Raw genomic sequence first — 15,583 nt, forward strand, 5'->3', positions numbered from 1 at the left:
TTGCTGGGAAAACTCACTGTGAGCAAAGGGCGTTTCTCCTTTCCTTCTGACCAGAGATCCCGCCAAGCGGCCCTTCACACGAAACTCTCCGGCTGTAGGGCCTTGGTCCATGATTCCGGCTTCTGTAGGTGAGCTCGGGGGCCGTTTCACAGCCAGAGGAAATTGCTTCTTCCTTTTGATTTTAGCTAGCCCTTCGTTAAAACCAAAACGAAACAAAACACCAAAGAGCCGCACTCCAGGAATAAACAAACAGACACACACTGCTCGTGGCTCAACTCCCTGCTGCGGTCGAACTCTGCCTGCAGTGACTTGCATGGCCCCCCGGGGAACAGCTCAGTCAGATTCTGGCTCCTGGACCCATGTCGCCCTCTTGTTCCCCTACATCTGAGTTTAAGGCTGCAGTGTCCACGTAAAGGGGGAGACCACGCAAATACACAATTTCTCCTGAGGATGAAGTGGAATAAATAGGGGATGTGTTTTGTGGCTGACTTTGTTGCATCTCGCCTCTTTCTGGAAAGTGACAGACAAGTAATGGTATTTCGCTTAACACTTAAAGCAGGGTCAGTGTGGCATGTCTATGCTGGTCCCGTAAAGAAACTGTGTGTTCGATGCTACTGTGGACCTTTTATACTTAAGAAGGCTAGATACACACAAAAGGGAGAAAAGAAAACCCGAACAGAATGTTCTGAGACTGCCTGCAGCATAATTTATGACTGTCCTCATCCCCCCCCCCCCCGCCCCCTTAAAACCAGGTTTTGCAGACTGAAGGGAAGGGATCCGGGGAGCACCCCCTGGGACCTGTGTCCAGGATGGGCTAAGAGAAGGTAGGGTGGCAGACACAGAAGGGTCCTCTCTGAAACGATGACTCAGGACGAAGTCAACTGACCTGATTAATTTTAGTTTTCCTTCAGTTTGTTCTAAGAATATCTCGGAAAAGTAGCAGTGGGCTCACCACCAGCAGTTTTATTCTTGGAGTAGAGGACACATAAGCACATTTGATGAGGAAGTTGCTGCTCTAAGAATAAAGCTTGTGCCAACCAGTCAGTAACTCAGCCACCCCAGGGGGGTCCCTTTTGCCTGCTCACGGGCGCCTGTCGGAGGAGACATGTGTGGGCTGTGGGACACAGCTGCTCTGCCGTCTCGGGAGCAGGGGCCCCGAGGTCATGGCCCAGTGCCGGCAGAGGCAGTGGCAGAGCTGAAAGGCACGATCCGCTGGCCCCCAGAGGTGGGATGCGGAGGGGTAATGGAGACTCCCCGGGAAGCACTGAAAAGCGGCGGGTGGTATGAGTGAGGAGGCCCGTGTCTTAAAAGACTCTCGGTTCACCTCTAGGAATAGAAACGTTAAGACCGGCCGACGCTGGTTACCACCGACAATCAGGAGCCTGGCAGACGGCGGTCACTGAGACCGAGAGATGGTACAGTGGGGGGAAGGACACAGGTCCCGGTGCCAGAACACCGCCTACCAGCTGTGTGTCTTCGGGCAAGTTACTCAGCCTCTCTGTGCCTTAGTTGTCTCAACTGTAAACTGGGGACAACAGGACCCACTCTGTAGGTTGGCTGCGAGGGTTAAATGAGCGACGGGGTGGGCCTGGCGCCCGGGGTTTGTTAAACACGCGCACCGAACGGGAGTCCTGTGGGAAGAGTCTCGACGAAGGTGGCCAAGCCAGAGTGCTGGCTGGCACCCACTCCTTGCAGCGGAGGCCGTGGCCAGCGAGGGAATGGCGGCCAGGGCCTGCGGAGGAGCTGGCTAAACTCTGGTTACGCTTCAGGTGCAAGGTGCACCCAGGAGAGCCACACACACATGAGAAGTCCTGTCAAGGACTCAGAGCAACGGTTACAGCCCCGCTGGGCCTGTGAGTCCATGAAGCCCGATCCCCAAAGCAGGTGTGCCCCCGCCGCTCTCTCGGTTCTGTGGGGGGGCACTCCGCAGCCGCCCTACTGGTGGGCACGGGCCCCCGTCCCCGCCGGGTCTGTGCCGACTCTGAAAATCAGCAGGAATCTGGGGGGCTCAAGCCACAGACTGAAGGCAAGGCCGGTACCTGGCCTTTTTTCCTTCCCCACCCCGCAGAGGTCAGGGGTCACCGGCCTCCTCTCTCCAGAGAAATGGAGGGCGCGACGACCCCTCTGGGATTCGGGAAAATGGGGCTCAGGAGCAGGCCACGTCCCCCTACTCACCACTTTGGGCTTGAAGGGCGGCTGGATCTCCCTGTTCTCGAGTTTCTCCCAGTCGATCCTCCGGAAGAAGGCGTGCTCCCGCACGTCCCTCTCCCCCTCGGGCCCGCAACCCAGCCGCTTGCCGGGGTGTTTGGTCATCAGCTGGAAAGCAGCAGAAAAGAGGACACAATGTATACTGTGGTAGCCACAGGTGACGACAGAGTATCGTATAACTGAGATGTGCCGAGAGCACAGAACCTAAGAATCCTCCCCACGAAGAAACAAAAGGTAACTAACTATGTGAGGGGAGGGACGTGTCTACCTGACATGGGGAAATCTCTTCACAGCGGATGGGCATATCAAACCGCCAGGTGGCACATTTTTAGATGTATCGCACAAAGTTTGTCGATTCTACCTCAAAAAAGCTGGACAAAAAAAAATCCGCCCTCCCCCACCACACACACAAAAAGCAGGAGAAGAAGAGAATGTTGGACAATAGTGCCTTCCCTTCGGCAGCTCTGCCCCCCAGCCCGGACCGTGTGGACGCCTGGAGAGCACCCCAAGAAATCAGCGGCTTGTGCAGACTGACCCCCAACTCACAGATACGGTGCTGATAGTATGGGTCTTTCTATAGTGATTTCTATGATCAAGGAAACAGGGAGACAATCTGGCCCCACAGCCAAACAGAGGAATTTAAATAGGCATCTTTAGGTATCTGTGTCGAACTGCCTTCCCAGATGTCTACAAAAGTACGTGTGTGAAGAGGTAGGTCCTCACTGAAAATTGTGCATCTCATGTGATACTAGTAACAAGCATCAGATGCCTGTTTATTGCTTGGACCAAACCGTATTAATCGAAGACTCGCGGGTTTGGCAAAGTAAATGCCAGGACCAGCAGGTGACTCGTCAATTCCCACGTGCCTAGTGCAGGACGTGGAGGCGAACACGGGCCACCAGCTTGGAGGGCAGGGCCCAGCTCTCCCTGTGTAGATTTGCAAACGGTGCCTGGCCCTTGGAAGACAGGTGATAAATGCATCCCAACCGATCAAACCCACCGGAAAATGTTAGCAGCGTGTTACTTTCCATCTCTCTGGGTCTGACAATAATTTTGTGGCCTGAAGCTTGACTATTAAAAACAGACCAAGTCGGGGCGCCTGGGTGGCGCAGTCGGTTAAGCGTCCGACTTCAGCCAGGTCACGATCTCACGGTCCGTGAGTTCGAGCCCCGCATCAGGCTCTGGGCTGATGGCTCGGAGCCTGGAGCCTGTTTCCGATTCTGTGTCTCCCTCTCTCTCTGCCCCTCCCCCGTTCATGCTCTGTCTCTCTCTGTCCCAAAAATAAATAAAAAACGTTGAAAAAAAAAAATTAAAAAAAAAAAAAAAAAAAAACCAGACCAAGTCATGAGCCAGTAATTTCCGTTCCTAGGTATTTCCTCGACAGAAGCAGTTCATATGTTCCCCAAAATACACAACCTGGAAGTTTCATGGCAGTTCTGTTTGTAACGGCTCCCGAAACTGACGTGGAAACAACCCAAAGGCCCAGCAGCAATAACACGAATGGATAAACTGTGCTGTGGTCACACAGTGGAAGAAATACAGCAAGACAGGATGGAACCACAGACACAGGAAATGGAGAAATCTCACTATCACAGTGTTGGCTCAAAGAAGCCAGGCCCGGGGAAGCGTCCAATGGAAGACTGCATCTGTGTGACGTTCAGAACAGGTGACGCTAATCCGTGCAGGTACAAGTGGGGACGCTGCTTACCTCAAGGGGAGGGGCGGAGCTGTGGGACAGGAAGGGAGGGGGCTTCTAGGGTGTCAGAAACATTCTCTCTTCTAATTAATTAAACATGTATTTATTTTTTATTTGAGAGAGACAGAGACAGCACAGGCAGGGGAGGGGCAGACAGGGAGGAAGAGAGAGAATCCCAAGCAGGCTCCAGACTGTGCAGAGCCCAATGCGGGGCTCAAACTCACGAACCTCGAGATCATGCCCTGAGCCCAAATCAAGTCAGATGCTAACTGACCACCCAGGCGCCCTTTAAAAAATTAAAAAAAAAAAAAAAAAAAGGCACCTGGGTGGCTCAGTTGGTTGAGTGTATGACTCTTGGTTTCCGCTCAGGTCATTATCTCGCAGTTTCATGGGTTTGAACCCCTTGTCAGGCTCTGCACAGACAGCGTGGAGCCTGCTTGGGATCCTCTCTCTCTCCCTCTCTCTCTGCCCCTCCCCTGCTTACGCTCTCAAAATAAATAAATAAAAACATTAAAAAATTAAAAAAAATTTTTTTTTGGATGTTTATTTTTGAGAGAAAGAAAAAGAGCACAAGTGGGGGAGGGATGGGGAAAAGTGGATCAGAAGCAGGCTCTGTGCTGACAGCAGAGAGCCTGCTGCGGGGCTCAAACTTGTGAATTGAGAGATCAGTCAGGCGGTTAACTGACTGAACCACCAGGTGCCCTAAAACATTATTTCTCTTAACCTGAGTGCAACTGCATGGGTGTGTTAGTTTTGTGAAAATTCACTGATCTACGCACTGACGATTGGTGCCCATTTCTGCATGCATGGTTTATCTCAAAAAAAGAGAATCCAATGAAGAATGACCCAAGGCACACCATGTTAGGCAACGGAAGAGAACCAACATTTTCTGAGCGCCCAAGATGACTTCTGGCAACTCACACCACAATTTCACGAGGTGGATGAGAAACTAAAACACAGCGCAATTAGCTGCCTGGGCCAGAGTTCCAGGAAGTCCAGTGGACCGGAACCCATTCTCCAGGCCGCCATATTTCCCACTATTCCCTGGGGGTCACCACACTGGAGCCCTTGATGGCAGAAATGAGTGGCATGGGTTTGCAGTGTCTCTGCCATCTCTCTCAGAAGTGTGGGGAAGGGATTTCCCCAGTCGACCCCCTTGGTCTGTAATTATAAAAGAATTCAGATCTACTTACCCCTTTGCAGATGGAAACGGCCTCCTTGGACAAGGATTTTGGGTAAGAAACGTTATGCTCCATTATCGACTGAAACAGCTCGTCTTCATCTTCGCCATCAAACGGAGGCTGTTCCAGAAAACAGAGACATGGGAAAACACGCAGAGTCATTCAAACATGGCGCCTGAAGATCCCACTCAGCGCCAAGAAACAGACAGGGCTTCCCGGCGCACCACGGGCTGCAGGGTTAGCTCAGCGGAGTTGCTGGTTTATTTGATTATCTTTCATTAGGTTGGCGGTTGTGTGTTTTTCACTTTTTCCTCTGTCTCTTTAATTATCCTGCCCCGGGCAACCCAAAACCATCTTTAGGGAAAAATGTTTTTGAGTAATGCTTTTAATGATTTGCAAATAAATTATAATTAATCCATTAATCTTGTAATTATGTGTTAAAAAATTTAATTATAATTAAGTTAGGTTACAGATGGCTCTGCGTGCAGGGGTGGGGGCAGGTGGAGAATGCCAGTACCTTTGGATTCTGAGCATGGGGCGATGGGGCCATCAGAACACGGGCAAAATGGACTTCCTCAGGTCCAGCAATTCACACCAGGGCCCTTCTGACCCAACAGGGAGTTGCTCTGTCGGGAGCCTGGCACCTGCATGGTGGTAGTGATGGGAGCTTAGTTTCTACTGGACACTTCCCTTTCCGCTTCAACCGGGTTTGTAGGAGGTCACGGCTTTAAAGTCAGGAGGATCTGGACCAGAACTCTAGTTCCACCACCTCTTAGCTGGGCGTCCATGGGCGGGCGACCCATCTCTTTAAGATGCAGTTTTCTGATCTGTAAAATGGGGTTCCCTGGTGAGTCTGCAAAACTCCTGCTAGTTTATCACGGAACCATCAGGTGCCTGATGAAGGGCGGTGCCTAGTGGCACTGGTATTTTATTAAGGCACATGAATGGTCTTAGAAGGGGCTGCCAGAATTCTTGGGAGGAGCTGGTGAGCTCAGGACGTCCTTCAAGTTTTCTCCTCCGGCAGGTCTCTAATCCCAAGAGGTCTGGCAAATTACCTGTCACTCTGGAGGGACAGTACACAGGATAAGTGGGTTTATGGGCCATTTCTTAATGTTTCTTTCTGGCTTAGCTAACCTTGGGTTTAGCAGAAGAAAGGCAGACCAGGGGTCAGCTCTCATACAGAGAAGCCCTGTATTTCAATCTCGTTGCATTTTCCTTCTCGTGGAAGAGAGGACTCTCCGTCACTTTGGCTGACGTGGTTAGGGCTCTGCTAATGCAGAGTCCAGCTTGAATGTAAACTATATCGTGGGCCACAGATAGCTGTGCAGTAGTCAGCAGGATATCCCTTCTTGTCGAGCATTTCCGAGTAAGAGAGAGCATTGGAACCAAGCAGAGTGCTCCCCTTGAACCACGACTTGGATCATTCCAACCTGCTCATCTGACCCCCAGCCTTAGTCCTCCCCGACCCTCAGCCCTGAATACGAGTCACCTGTGGGGTCAGCACACGGAAACCACACCCACCAAAGGGAAAGCCACTAAGTCTATCAAGAACCTACCTTGGGACCAGGTAGGGAAGAGCAGGGGGTTGGGACTGGTGCCATTATTTTTGTTTTGTTTTGGTCTAGAAATATAAACAAATAGGCCTCTTTTCCAGTTGCAAGCGCCTGGTATAAAGGATATTTAATTTGGCCAAAGCATGCAGGTGGGTGGGAAGAACTAAAATGCTCCGAGCAGAGCAGGAACAGCCCGCCATGGTGAGTGTCCCTGGGCAGAAGTAACATGGTGCCTGGATGCCCCACGGCAAGGCAGCTGGGCACAGACACCCACTTGCACGTGCAGACGGTCACCTGGGCCAGCCGGTTTGTGCCACCTCAATCCAGAAAGAACAGAGCAGGACACCCTGCGGGTGTGAGTGGAGCTGCACTGGCCAAGAGCTCCACTGGAACCCAGTCCTGCTGTCCATCCCACTACATCTTCTCTGCCTGATATCACGCAACCCACTTCTTCAGGACACCTGTGATAGCACACCCACACAACATCCCATTTTCCCAAATAAGCGATCCATAGATGTGGCTGGTTCTTGGCCAAGGAGATTTTCATAGCTAAAGCAAACCTGATACAGTTTCTGCTCAGGGCTGTGAATTGCACACATCCAGGGGGCCCCATTCACTCTGAATTTCCTATGTATTCACTCTCTACAATGTCATGGTGCCCGGGATGGGAGCCAGGCACAGGTTCTGCTCCTGGATAACCAAACAACACTTCTCAATGTGGCCCCTTAGGGCCGCTAGTTGGGAGAAACGACATACTTTGTGGATTTCAATGCAAAATGAAAGTGTGGGCCCCTTATTAGATAATTATTAAGAATTTCAAGACGGCAACAGCAGATCATCAAACCAGATGCATGAGGCTCTTGGAGCTTGGGTCCTGTATGACTATATCGGTCACACGGCCGTGAGGCTGGCCAAACGTGGCGGACTTTGCTGAGCAGTGACAGAGGCACCAGGGAGAGTCAACTGGCCTTTTTGGTGCAACTGGCCTTTTGGTACTAGCAACAGGAATGCTCCAGGGGCTGGGTCACAGATAATCCAAGCCAAAGGCTTAAGAGAAATTCTCTGCAAAGGGAAACTCAGACAAACCATCTCCAGGAATCTTTCTCAGCAAGAATCTCCGCGTTTGAAGACGATTAGGTCGATGCAGCTGCCTTTTCCCCGACTCTGATGTAGAAGACAGGAATTTGTGGGGTGGGGGTTGGGGGAATGTTCCATGCAGGGCACTGGGCTGTTGCAGCTGCTTAATTGTCCTCATGGCCTGGGGACCAGCTTGGCCCAGGTGAGCTGTGCCTACTAATGATCAAAGGAGGTGCTTGGCCACGAGGCCCCCTCTGTATTCCCCCTGAGAGCAGGACACCTGGCTCCTGACACACCCCAGACAGCATTCCTTACAACTAGCGGGTATTCGTCCTACAGGATACCCCTGGGTCAAATCTTGCACCCTTTACCCCCTTCTGGAAATGTGCATTAACATTTACATTTTTTTTTTAATTAAAAAAATTTTTTTTTAAAGCTTACTTTTGAGACAGAGAGAGACACAGAGTGTGAGTGGGGGAGGGTCAGAGAGAGAGGGAGACACCGAATCCGAAGCAGGCTCCAGGCTCTGAGCTGTCAGCACAGAGCCTGACGTGGGGCTTGAACTCACTAATGGTGAGATCAGACCTGAGCTGAAGTCGGACACCTAACCAACTGAGCCACCCAGGCGCCCCAACATTTACACTTTTTAAACGTTCTAAGAAATCCTGCAGTAAAGAAAGCTGTTTAATCCAAATGTGAATCATATAGGCTGGGGATCGAGGACCCTGAGGGCCCTTGGCCTCACCTGTTGTGTTAAGATTTCTAAGCTAGAACAAAAGCCACAGGACCACGTGTCCTTGGGGGCAGAGCCTTGGGGTTTCACCCTGCGTCTCATCCCTGTGTGGCCCCAAAGACTGGGGCCTCTCCCGTCAGCACATCCCAGGGTAGACAGGTGCCTCTATCCCTGATGTTCTGTTATCACCTACTTTGAGTCTGTACTGCCTGATGAACGGCCGGTATTTGGGACTGAGCAGCAGTAAGGACAGTGGCAATAGCAGTAACACGTGTTTTCAGGCTCCTTCTGTGTGCCGGGCACCGTGGGGAGCACTGTGCACGTCTGCCTCACTTAACCCTCAAAACCACTGTATAGTGTATGTACAATTAAGCCCGTTTTACAGCTGAGCCGGTTGAGGCTGTATTACGTGCTCCGGCCAGGGTCACGGAGCTGGGATGTGGAAGAACCAAGATTCGAGCGCAGACATCTGACCGAGGGGTGTGGGCTCTGGGCCATTCTGAGCAACGCCAATGCCTCGCATTTGCTCCGGTGGGTCCGTGGTGAAGGATGGTCCCCTGGCATTGCTGCTGGTGGGGCGGACTGGGAGGTGCTCAGCTGCTGGTCCCCCCCGGCACCTAAAGAGGGCGCCACTGGGGCAGGGGTCGGGGAGACCATTTCCGTATCCTGTATAAGGAGTAGTGGTTCTGAAAAGAAACAGGGGCAGTCGCTGTGGCCTGACATGATTCAAGTCATTGTGCAGGATGTCTCCAGCCTAGAGACTTGGCATGATTTCCCAGGCTTATTCCGATGGCTAGATCTCTTGCCTTTGCCACACGTCCTCTGCCAGTCAGCAGAGGCCACCCGAGGACCCACGCTGATGGTGCAGCTGCCATCTTGGTCTTGCTGTAGTGGAGTGCCCTCTGGGATGCTCCTGGGGTGCCCTGCGCCAGGGCTGAAGTGCTCCAGATCTCATTGGTCAGAGTCAGTCACGTGCTCTATCCAATCACGAGTGAGCCGGGAGGTACAATCCGAACATGTGCCAGAAGGAAGATCCCAAATATCTGGTGACAATGAGCAACAATGCTCATCACATCAGAAACGCTCCCTGGAGTCTTCTATTGAATTAAAACCATGTATTCCGGTGGGGAGAGGGATTCCAGGAAGGTTAGCACCCACATTCCTTTTACCTCAATGCAAAAACCGCTCTTACTTTTTTGGGAGCTCTTAGGCCTGTCACATTATTTTCAAATAATGACGCATCATTTGGAGTTTCTTGTTTTTCATGGACTGTTGCAAACGCTTTCTCCGTGGCTACCGGTGTTCCCAGATTAATGCCGCTGAGCTGATCCATCATCCGTCAGGGACGGGCTCACTTGTCCAGGGGCACGTTTACAATGGCTTCCGGGGCGGCACTCTGAGAACTAGCGGCTTCTATAAACGTCTCTGTGCCATATGTCCTTTTTTCCTTCTCTGAATGACTTCCTAAGGTAAAACTTCCCTGGTGTGGGGTTATACAGCCGCAGAATGTGAGCATTTTTATGGCTCTTGTTCAGTCTGTCCTAGTGACCCGGGGGAGCATTCTTACAGGTAAGTGCTGCTTAGGCCTTGGCATTGAAGGCAGGTCAGTGGTGAAGTTGTAATTATATTCATTTGCCTTCCCAGGCACCTCGGCTACCGAGCCTGGTGACAACAGGAGGCAATGCGTTGCGGGGGACTAAGTACGTGAACTTTTTGGATTGCTTCTCTCCCCCTCTTTCCCGCATTCCCACAATCATTTTCAAATTTCTACAAATCTGGACTTTGTGTGTCTCAGGCTAAGCCACCTGTTAATAAGTAAAGTCTTGGCTTGGTGTAAAAATGTTCTGACCCAGCGGTGCCCTGCTTAGCAATTTGCAATTTGTGAATTTTAGACAGACAGGTGAGGGATGACGGTTTACTCTTTTCCAAAATGGTTTCTAAATCACGTCCTAGTTCTGCGGTTGATGGGGCCCTGCCATGTTTGTTTACAGGTCACTGATGACCAGTGGTGGGGTGGGAGAGCACCCAAGGACAAGGCAGGCTGAAGTTGGGGGATCAAGTACCCATTACTGGTATATTAGGAACAAAGACAAAGCATAAAGAAGCCTGGTGGAGGGGATCTAAAGAGGAGAGGGCTGGTCCCTTTATGATGAAGCCCGGTGACCGCGTGAAGCTAGGATATGCTCATTACAGTGCTGGGTAAATACTGTTTATGCCTGAAAGTAATCATATTTGTCAAGCAATCCAGGAACTGAAGAAAGACTCAGGCTGTTTATGTTTAACTGCCCCCTTGGCTGCTGACAATAAACATAGCAAATGAGGAGAAAATTGCAATAAACTATCTTTTCTGCTCATCTCTGGCCCTCTGTGATGAAAGGGGACAAATTTAGACCACAACCCCATCAACAGCTTTATAATTAATCTCACTTTTCAACAACAGCATCTATACCCTCTGCTGGGCCTGGAGGCTCCTGCTGCTTTGGGGGGCTCTGGGTAATGAAGGCACAGAGGCTTCATTATCCTTTCTGGGCTGAGTCACAGCCCAGAAATGCATTTAAATTTGCACTGAGTCACAGGGAAGACTAAGAAGTGGGTTTCTGAAATGAAAACACTGTGTTTGGGGCAGGCGCGGTGTGCATTCAGGGGAACAATGGCTGAGTCTGCCATTGTGCCTGAATGTGGGCTGCTTTTAAGACACCCCACTTAAAGAGTGTCACCATTTTCAATAGAGATAATGAAAACTTGAAGGAATCCTATCAGGCAGGCTAATGGAGTCTGAGAAGCAGGTTGGGAAACAGCAAAAATGTGCCAGAATGTTTATGGAAACACTGAGCATGGGGAGGGCATCTTCAAGGGCCTCAGGGACAATCCCCAAGTGACGCAGGGTGTTAAAATGCACCCCCAAGGGGACTCCCCTGCAGGAGGGCAGCATTCCTGAGCTCTCCTCTAGGGAGTGAAGTCCCCCGAGCTTGGCGAGGAAGGAAGATGGGGGTGAGAGTGTGGCCTGGTGTGTGTGTCCTCGGCGGGGAGGGGGGATGCGGGACTTTGCTGCAGGCCAGGCTCCTGCTGGCCAATCAAGAGTCAGCTCATTTGATCTCTTGTGCAGCGCCCTTGGAAACAGATCCCATTTCCACCCACCCAATCTCTTTTGTTGACATATGCAAATGGGACTCAGTGAAAACAGCATTTGTTTCTGGACTCAAGAGTCAGAGCATTCAAGTGGGACTGAGAAGGGGAACTCAGCTTTTTGTGCCTTCTTGAACAGCGGGACTCTGGAGGGCGGGCGATCATTCAAATTTTATTGTCAGAATTCTAAAGAGGGGAAATTAACTCAAGGGGCAGGCCCCTTGCTGTTGTCTCACTGATGGTGGTTCTGGATAACCTGCTTTTCTGTGCTTAAAAAAATGGGGGGTATTTGGCCTGAGATGAATATTTTTATCGGGGTTAAAAGCCTAAATAATCACAAACCATTTTACTAGCAATCAAGTCTTAACATCACTTCTCCGTTAACGACCAAATGCAAGCTAATGCCCTGAATCTTTTAATACCCAAGAGGCTACTTTAGATCCAAAAGATGTAAGACAAGGGTCATCAATGGCGTCCCACCCCAGAGGGAAAGCCAAAGGTCTGTGATGACTTTCATACTCTTAAGACCTGGGCTTCCCTTCCCTCGCAGACCTCAGTTCCCACTCCCTCTCTAGGCTACTTTGCTCTGGACACACTGGTGGTTTCCTGTCCTTTTTTTTAAAACACGGCCACACACTTCCACCCCAGGGCCTTTGCACTTGCTGTTTCTGTCTCCTGGAATGCTTTTACTGCACATATGCACATGGGCATTCTTTTACTTTTTTCTGGTCCTCACTTTAGCTACACATGAGGCCCTCCTTGGCCATCAATAAAATTTCCATCTCCTCCAGCACTACATCTTCTTTTCCTGCTTTGTTACTTTTCCTCTTAGCTTATCACTATTCTGTATTTTCCTTATTTAGCCCGTCTACTGTCTCTAGACTGGGGGCCTCATGAAGGCAAGGGTTCTTGTCTGTTCTGCTTACAGTGATAACCATGCACACAGTACACATTCAAGTATATGCTGAATGAATCCACAAATGAGTCAATGGATGTCAAATGCCAGAAAGGGTGATTCCCCCCACCCCCTAGCCTCATCCCAAGGAACAAAGATTCAAAGATTTCCTTGGGCGTAGCTCAGCTGCCCACCACGGGCATTTCTTTCCGTTTTCTCTAAGGTTTTTGGCTATGGAAGGTCAGACTCCCGGACATCAGGGCTTGAGTGCTGGGAATTATAAAAAGCTGCCCAGGGCAGAGTTGTTTTTAGGTAAAACGACAGAGATCTGGTGGACAGATGCTCACCCGACCTGCTTCCCCTCGCTGAGCTCACAGGTACACACATTCTGCTTCCCAGCCCTTTGCGTCTCAGTGAGGGCCATGCAGGAAGGCCAGCAGGCTGCAGGAAGGACAGAGGTGCACCACGCCTCCAGGCCTGGCCCCTGAAACATTCTGTGCAACTTCCCTTCTCTCTGTCTTCACCGGCCAGTTGAGAAAGGAGGGGGTCAGTGAAGGAATGTGAGCCCCTAAAAGACGGCAGGGCCAGTGAATGAAAGAAGCCTGCCCTCGAATGACCATGTGGACAATGTAAGATAAATCCGTGTCGTGTGTTAGACTGCGGAGACTTGGGGTTGCTCGTTAACGTGGCCAGTGCGATTTGCCCCGACGACGCAGATATTAAGGCCATCTATTAAAGAGCGCCAGCCTAGGCAGTAATCCCCCCGCTTATCTGACCTACGCGGCCTCCCTCAGAGAAACCTAATCTGTCTTTTTTGTAACTGGAGGTGCAGCCTCCATGGACTTTTGTGAAAATGACAATGAACTGCCGAGAGTTAGATACGGAGAGAGGGGAAGGAGCTATTAAAACTATTCTTCAAGTTTTACTGTCTTCTTCCTTTGACAACAATCGCGATGGTACACAGTGGGCAGCTGCCGGGGTAATGTGTGCAGACAAACGTGCAGGGACCCATAACCTAACCCGGTGTTGAGATTCTGAAAACCTACAGAGGCCACTGTCGTCCTCCACGGGGCTTTTGTGTACAATATGAAAGCTACGTTGTCTGGGCCCCAGGTTGCAGCTTTCAGTGTGGGGTTTTTATGACCAGGAGATGACTGCTGTGCCTACTGAATATAACCCCCTTTCAAGGCGGGGTGGGGTGGGGGTGGATTTCTCCCTCTTTCACCTGGGTTGGGGAAGTCAGACCAGCAGCAGCCAGGTCCTGCTAATGTGGCCCAAACCGAGCTGAAAGACTCCCGTTATCCAGCAATAAACAAGCATGAAAACGTAGCAGCCCGTTACCTGCCCGGCTAGCATTTCATATAATAGGACGCCGTAGGCCCACCAGTCCACGGATTTCCCATACGGCTGATAAGCGATTATCTGTGGGAAAACACAAACATCGATTACAATTATTGGCGATCAAAAAGCCTGTGTTAGGACAGCTACGTCAAGCACGTAGAGCTTTCTGCACTAAGCGGGGAGGGCCCTGCAAATCAGACACACCAGGAACCACCACCCAGGAATTCACTGCCCAAAACCTGTTCGGGAACAGCTCCTCTGAATCCACCCGGAGAAGCTACACAGCGCTGTCTGAAGGTTTAATTTATCCTCATTGGTGAAAAATATTTGGACAGTGAGGTGGATTTAATTTTCGGGAAAAGCCAGAGGCCATTAGACCCAGGGTCTGGTAAATAAGATAATCAAGCTATGTGACAGAATTTTGCTAAAAGTCACAAAGATGATGGCGGTGATAATGTATCTGAAGTTTTTCACAACATTTTTAAAGAGATACAAAATGATCAAATGTAATACTTGAACCTTGTCTGAATCTTGATTCAAACCAAACCAACTGTAAGAAAAAACCAGGAACACTGAAACATGGTCTTGATGATAGTTAAGAAATTATCACTGATTTTGTTAGGTGGGAAAATGGTATGATGATTAGTTAAAAAGTGTCCTTTGTGTGTATATGTATATATATAAACCACATCTTCTTTATACATTCATCAGCTGATGGACATTTGGGCTCTTTCCATAGTTTGGCTATCGTTGATAGTATACAATGGAATATTACTTGGTGATCACAAAGAATGAAATCTTGCCATTTACAACAACGTGGATGGAACTAGAGTGTATTATGCTGAGCGAAATAAGTCAGAGATAAATATATGATTTCACTCATATGTGGAATTTAAGAAACAAAACAGGGGGCGCCCGGGTGGCTCAGTCGGTTATGCACCTGACTTCGGCTCAGGTCATGATCTCATGGTTCCTGGGTTCAAACCTCACATCGGGCTCTGTGCTGACAGCTCGGAGCCTGGAGCCTGCTTCGGATTCTGTGTCTCCCTCTCTCTCTGCCCCTCCCCCACCCATGCTCTGTTTCTCTCTCTCAAAAATGAATACCCGTTAAAACAAAAAAAGAAACAGATGAACATAGGAGGAGGTAAGGAAAAATAAGATAAAAACAAGGAAAATAAAAGATAAAAATAAGATAAATAAAAATAAAACAAGAGAGGGAGCCAAATTATAAGAGATTCTTAAATACGGAGAAAAAAAACCCTGAGGGTTGCTGGAGGGGAGGTGGGTAGGGTCACAGGCATTAATAAGGGCACTTGTTGGGATGACAGGGTGTTGCATGTAAGTGATGAATTACTAAATTTTACTCCTGAAACCATTATTACGCTCTACATGAACTAACTTGGATTTAAATAAACATTTTTTTAAAAAGATTAACTCAAAAGAAGTGTCCTTTTTGGTTAGAAATGTGTGTATTTATGAGTGAAATGCACGAGAGATGAAGTATTTATGGGTGAAATGACATGATATCTTAGATTTGTTTTACTTTTTAATTTTTTAATGTTTATTTATTTTTGACAGAGAGAGAGAGAGAGAGAGAGAGAGACAGAGAGACAGAGAGAGACAGAGAGAGACACAGAGCACGAGCGGGGCAGGGGCAGAGAGAGAGGGAGACACAGAATCCGAAGCAGGTTCCAGGCTCTGAGCTGTCAGTACAGAGCCTGAAGGGGGGCTCGAACTCACAGAGTGTGAGATCATGACCTGAGCTGAAGTCGG

General features: G+C 49.7%; 1 protein-coding gene across 3 annotated transcripts in view; it reads right to left on the minus strand.

Moving 5' to 3' along the window:
- Positions 1-15,583, minus strand: part of PRKCA (protein kinase C alpha) — a 404,865-nt gene that overhangs the window by 16,416 nt on the left and 372,866 nt on the right. For all 3 annotated transcript variants that reach the window (XM_042917374.1, XM_042917372.1, XM_042917373.1), the window contains 3 exons: positions 13,811-13,891; positions 5,098-5,205; positions 2,176-2,316 (listed from right to left, as the gene is read on the minus strand). In XM_042917374.1, the coding sequence (XP_042773308.1) occupies positions 2,176-2,316; positions 5,098-5,205; positions 13,811-13,891 (330 nt within the window). The remainder of the gene's footprint in view (positions 1-2,175; positions 2,317-5,097; positions 5,206-13,810; positions 13,892-15,583) is intronic.

Source organism: Panthera leo, chromosome E1 (genome assembly GCF_018350215.1).
Source record: "Panthera leo isolate Ple1 chromosome E1, P.leo_Ple1_pat1.1, whole genome shotgun sequence".
NCBI lineage: Eukaryota > Metazoa > Chordata > Mammalia > Carnivora > Felidae > Panthera > Panthera leo.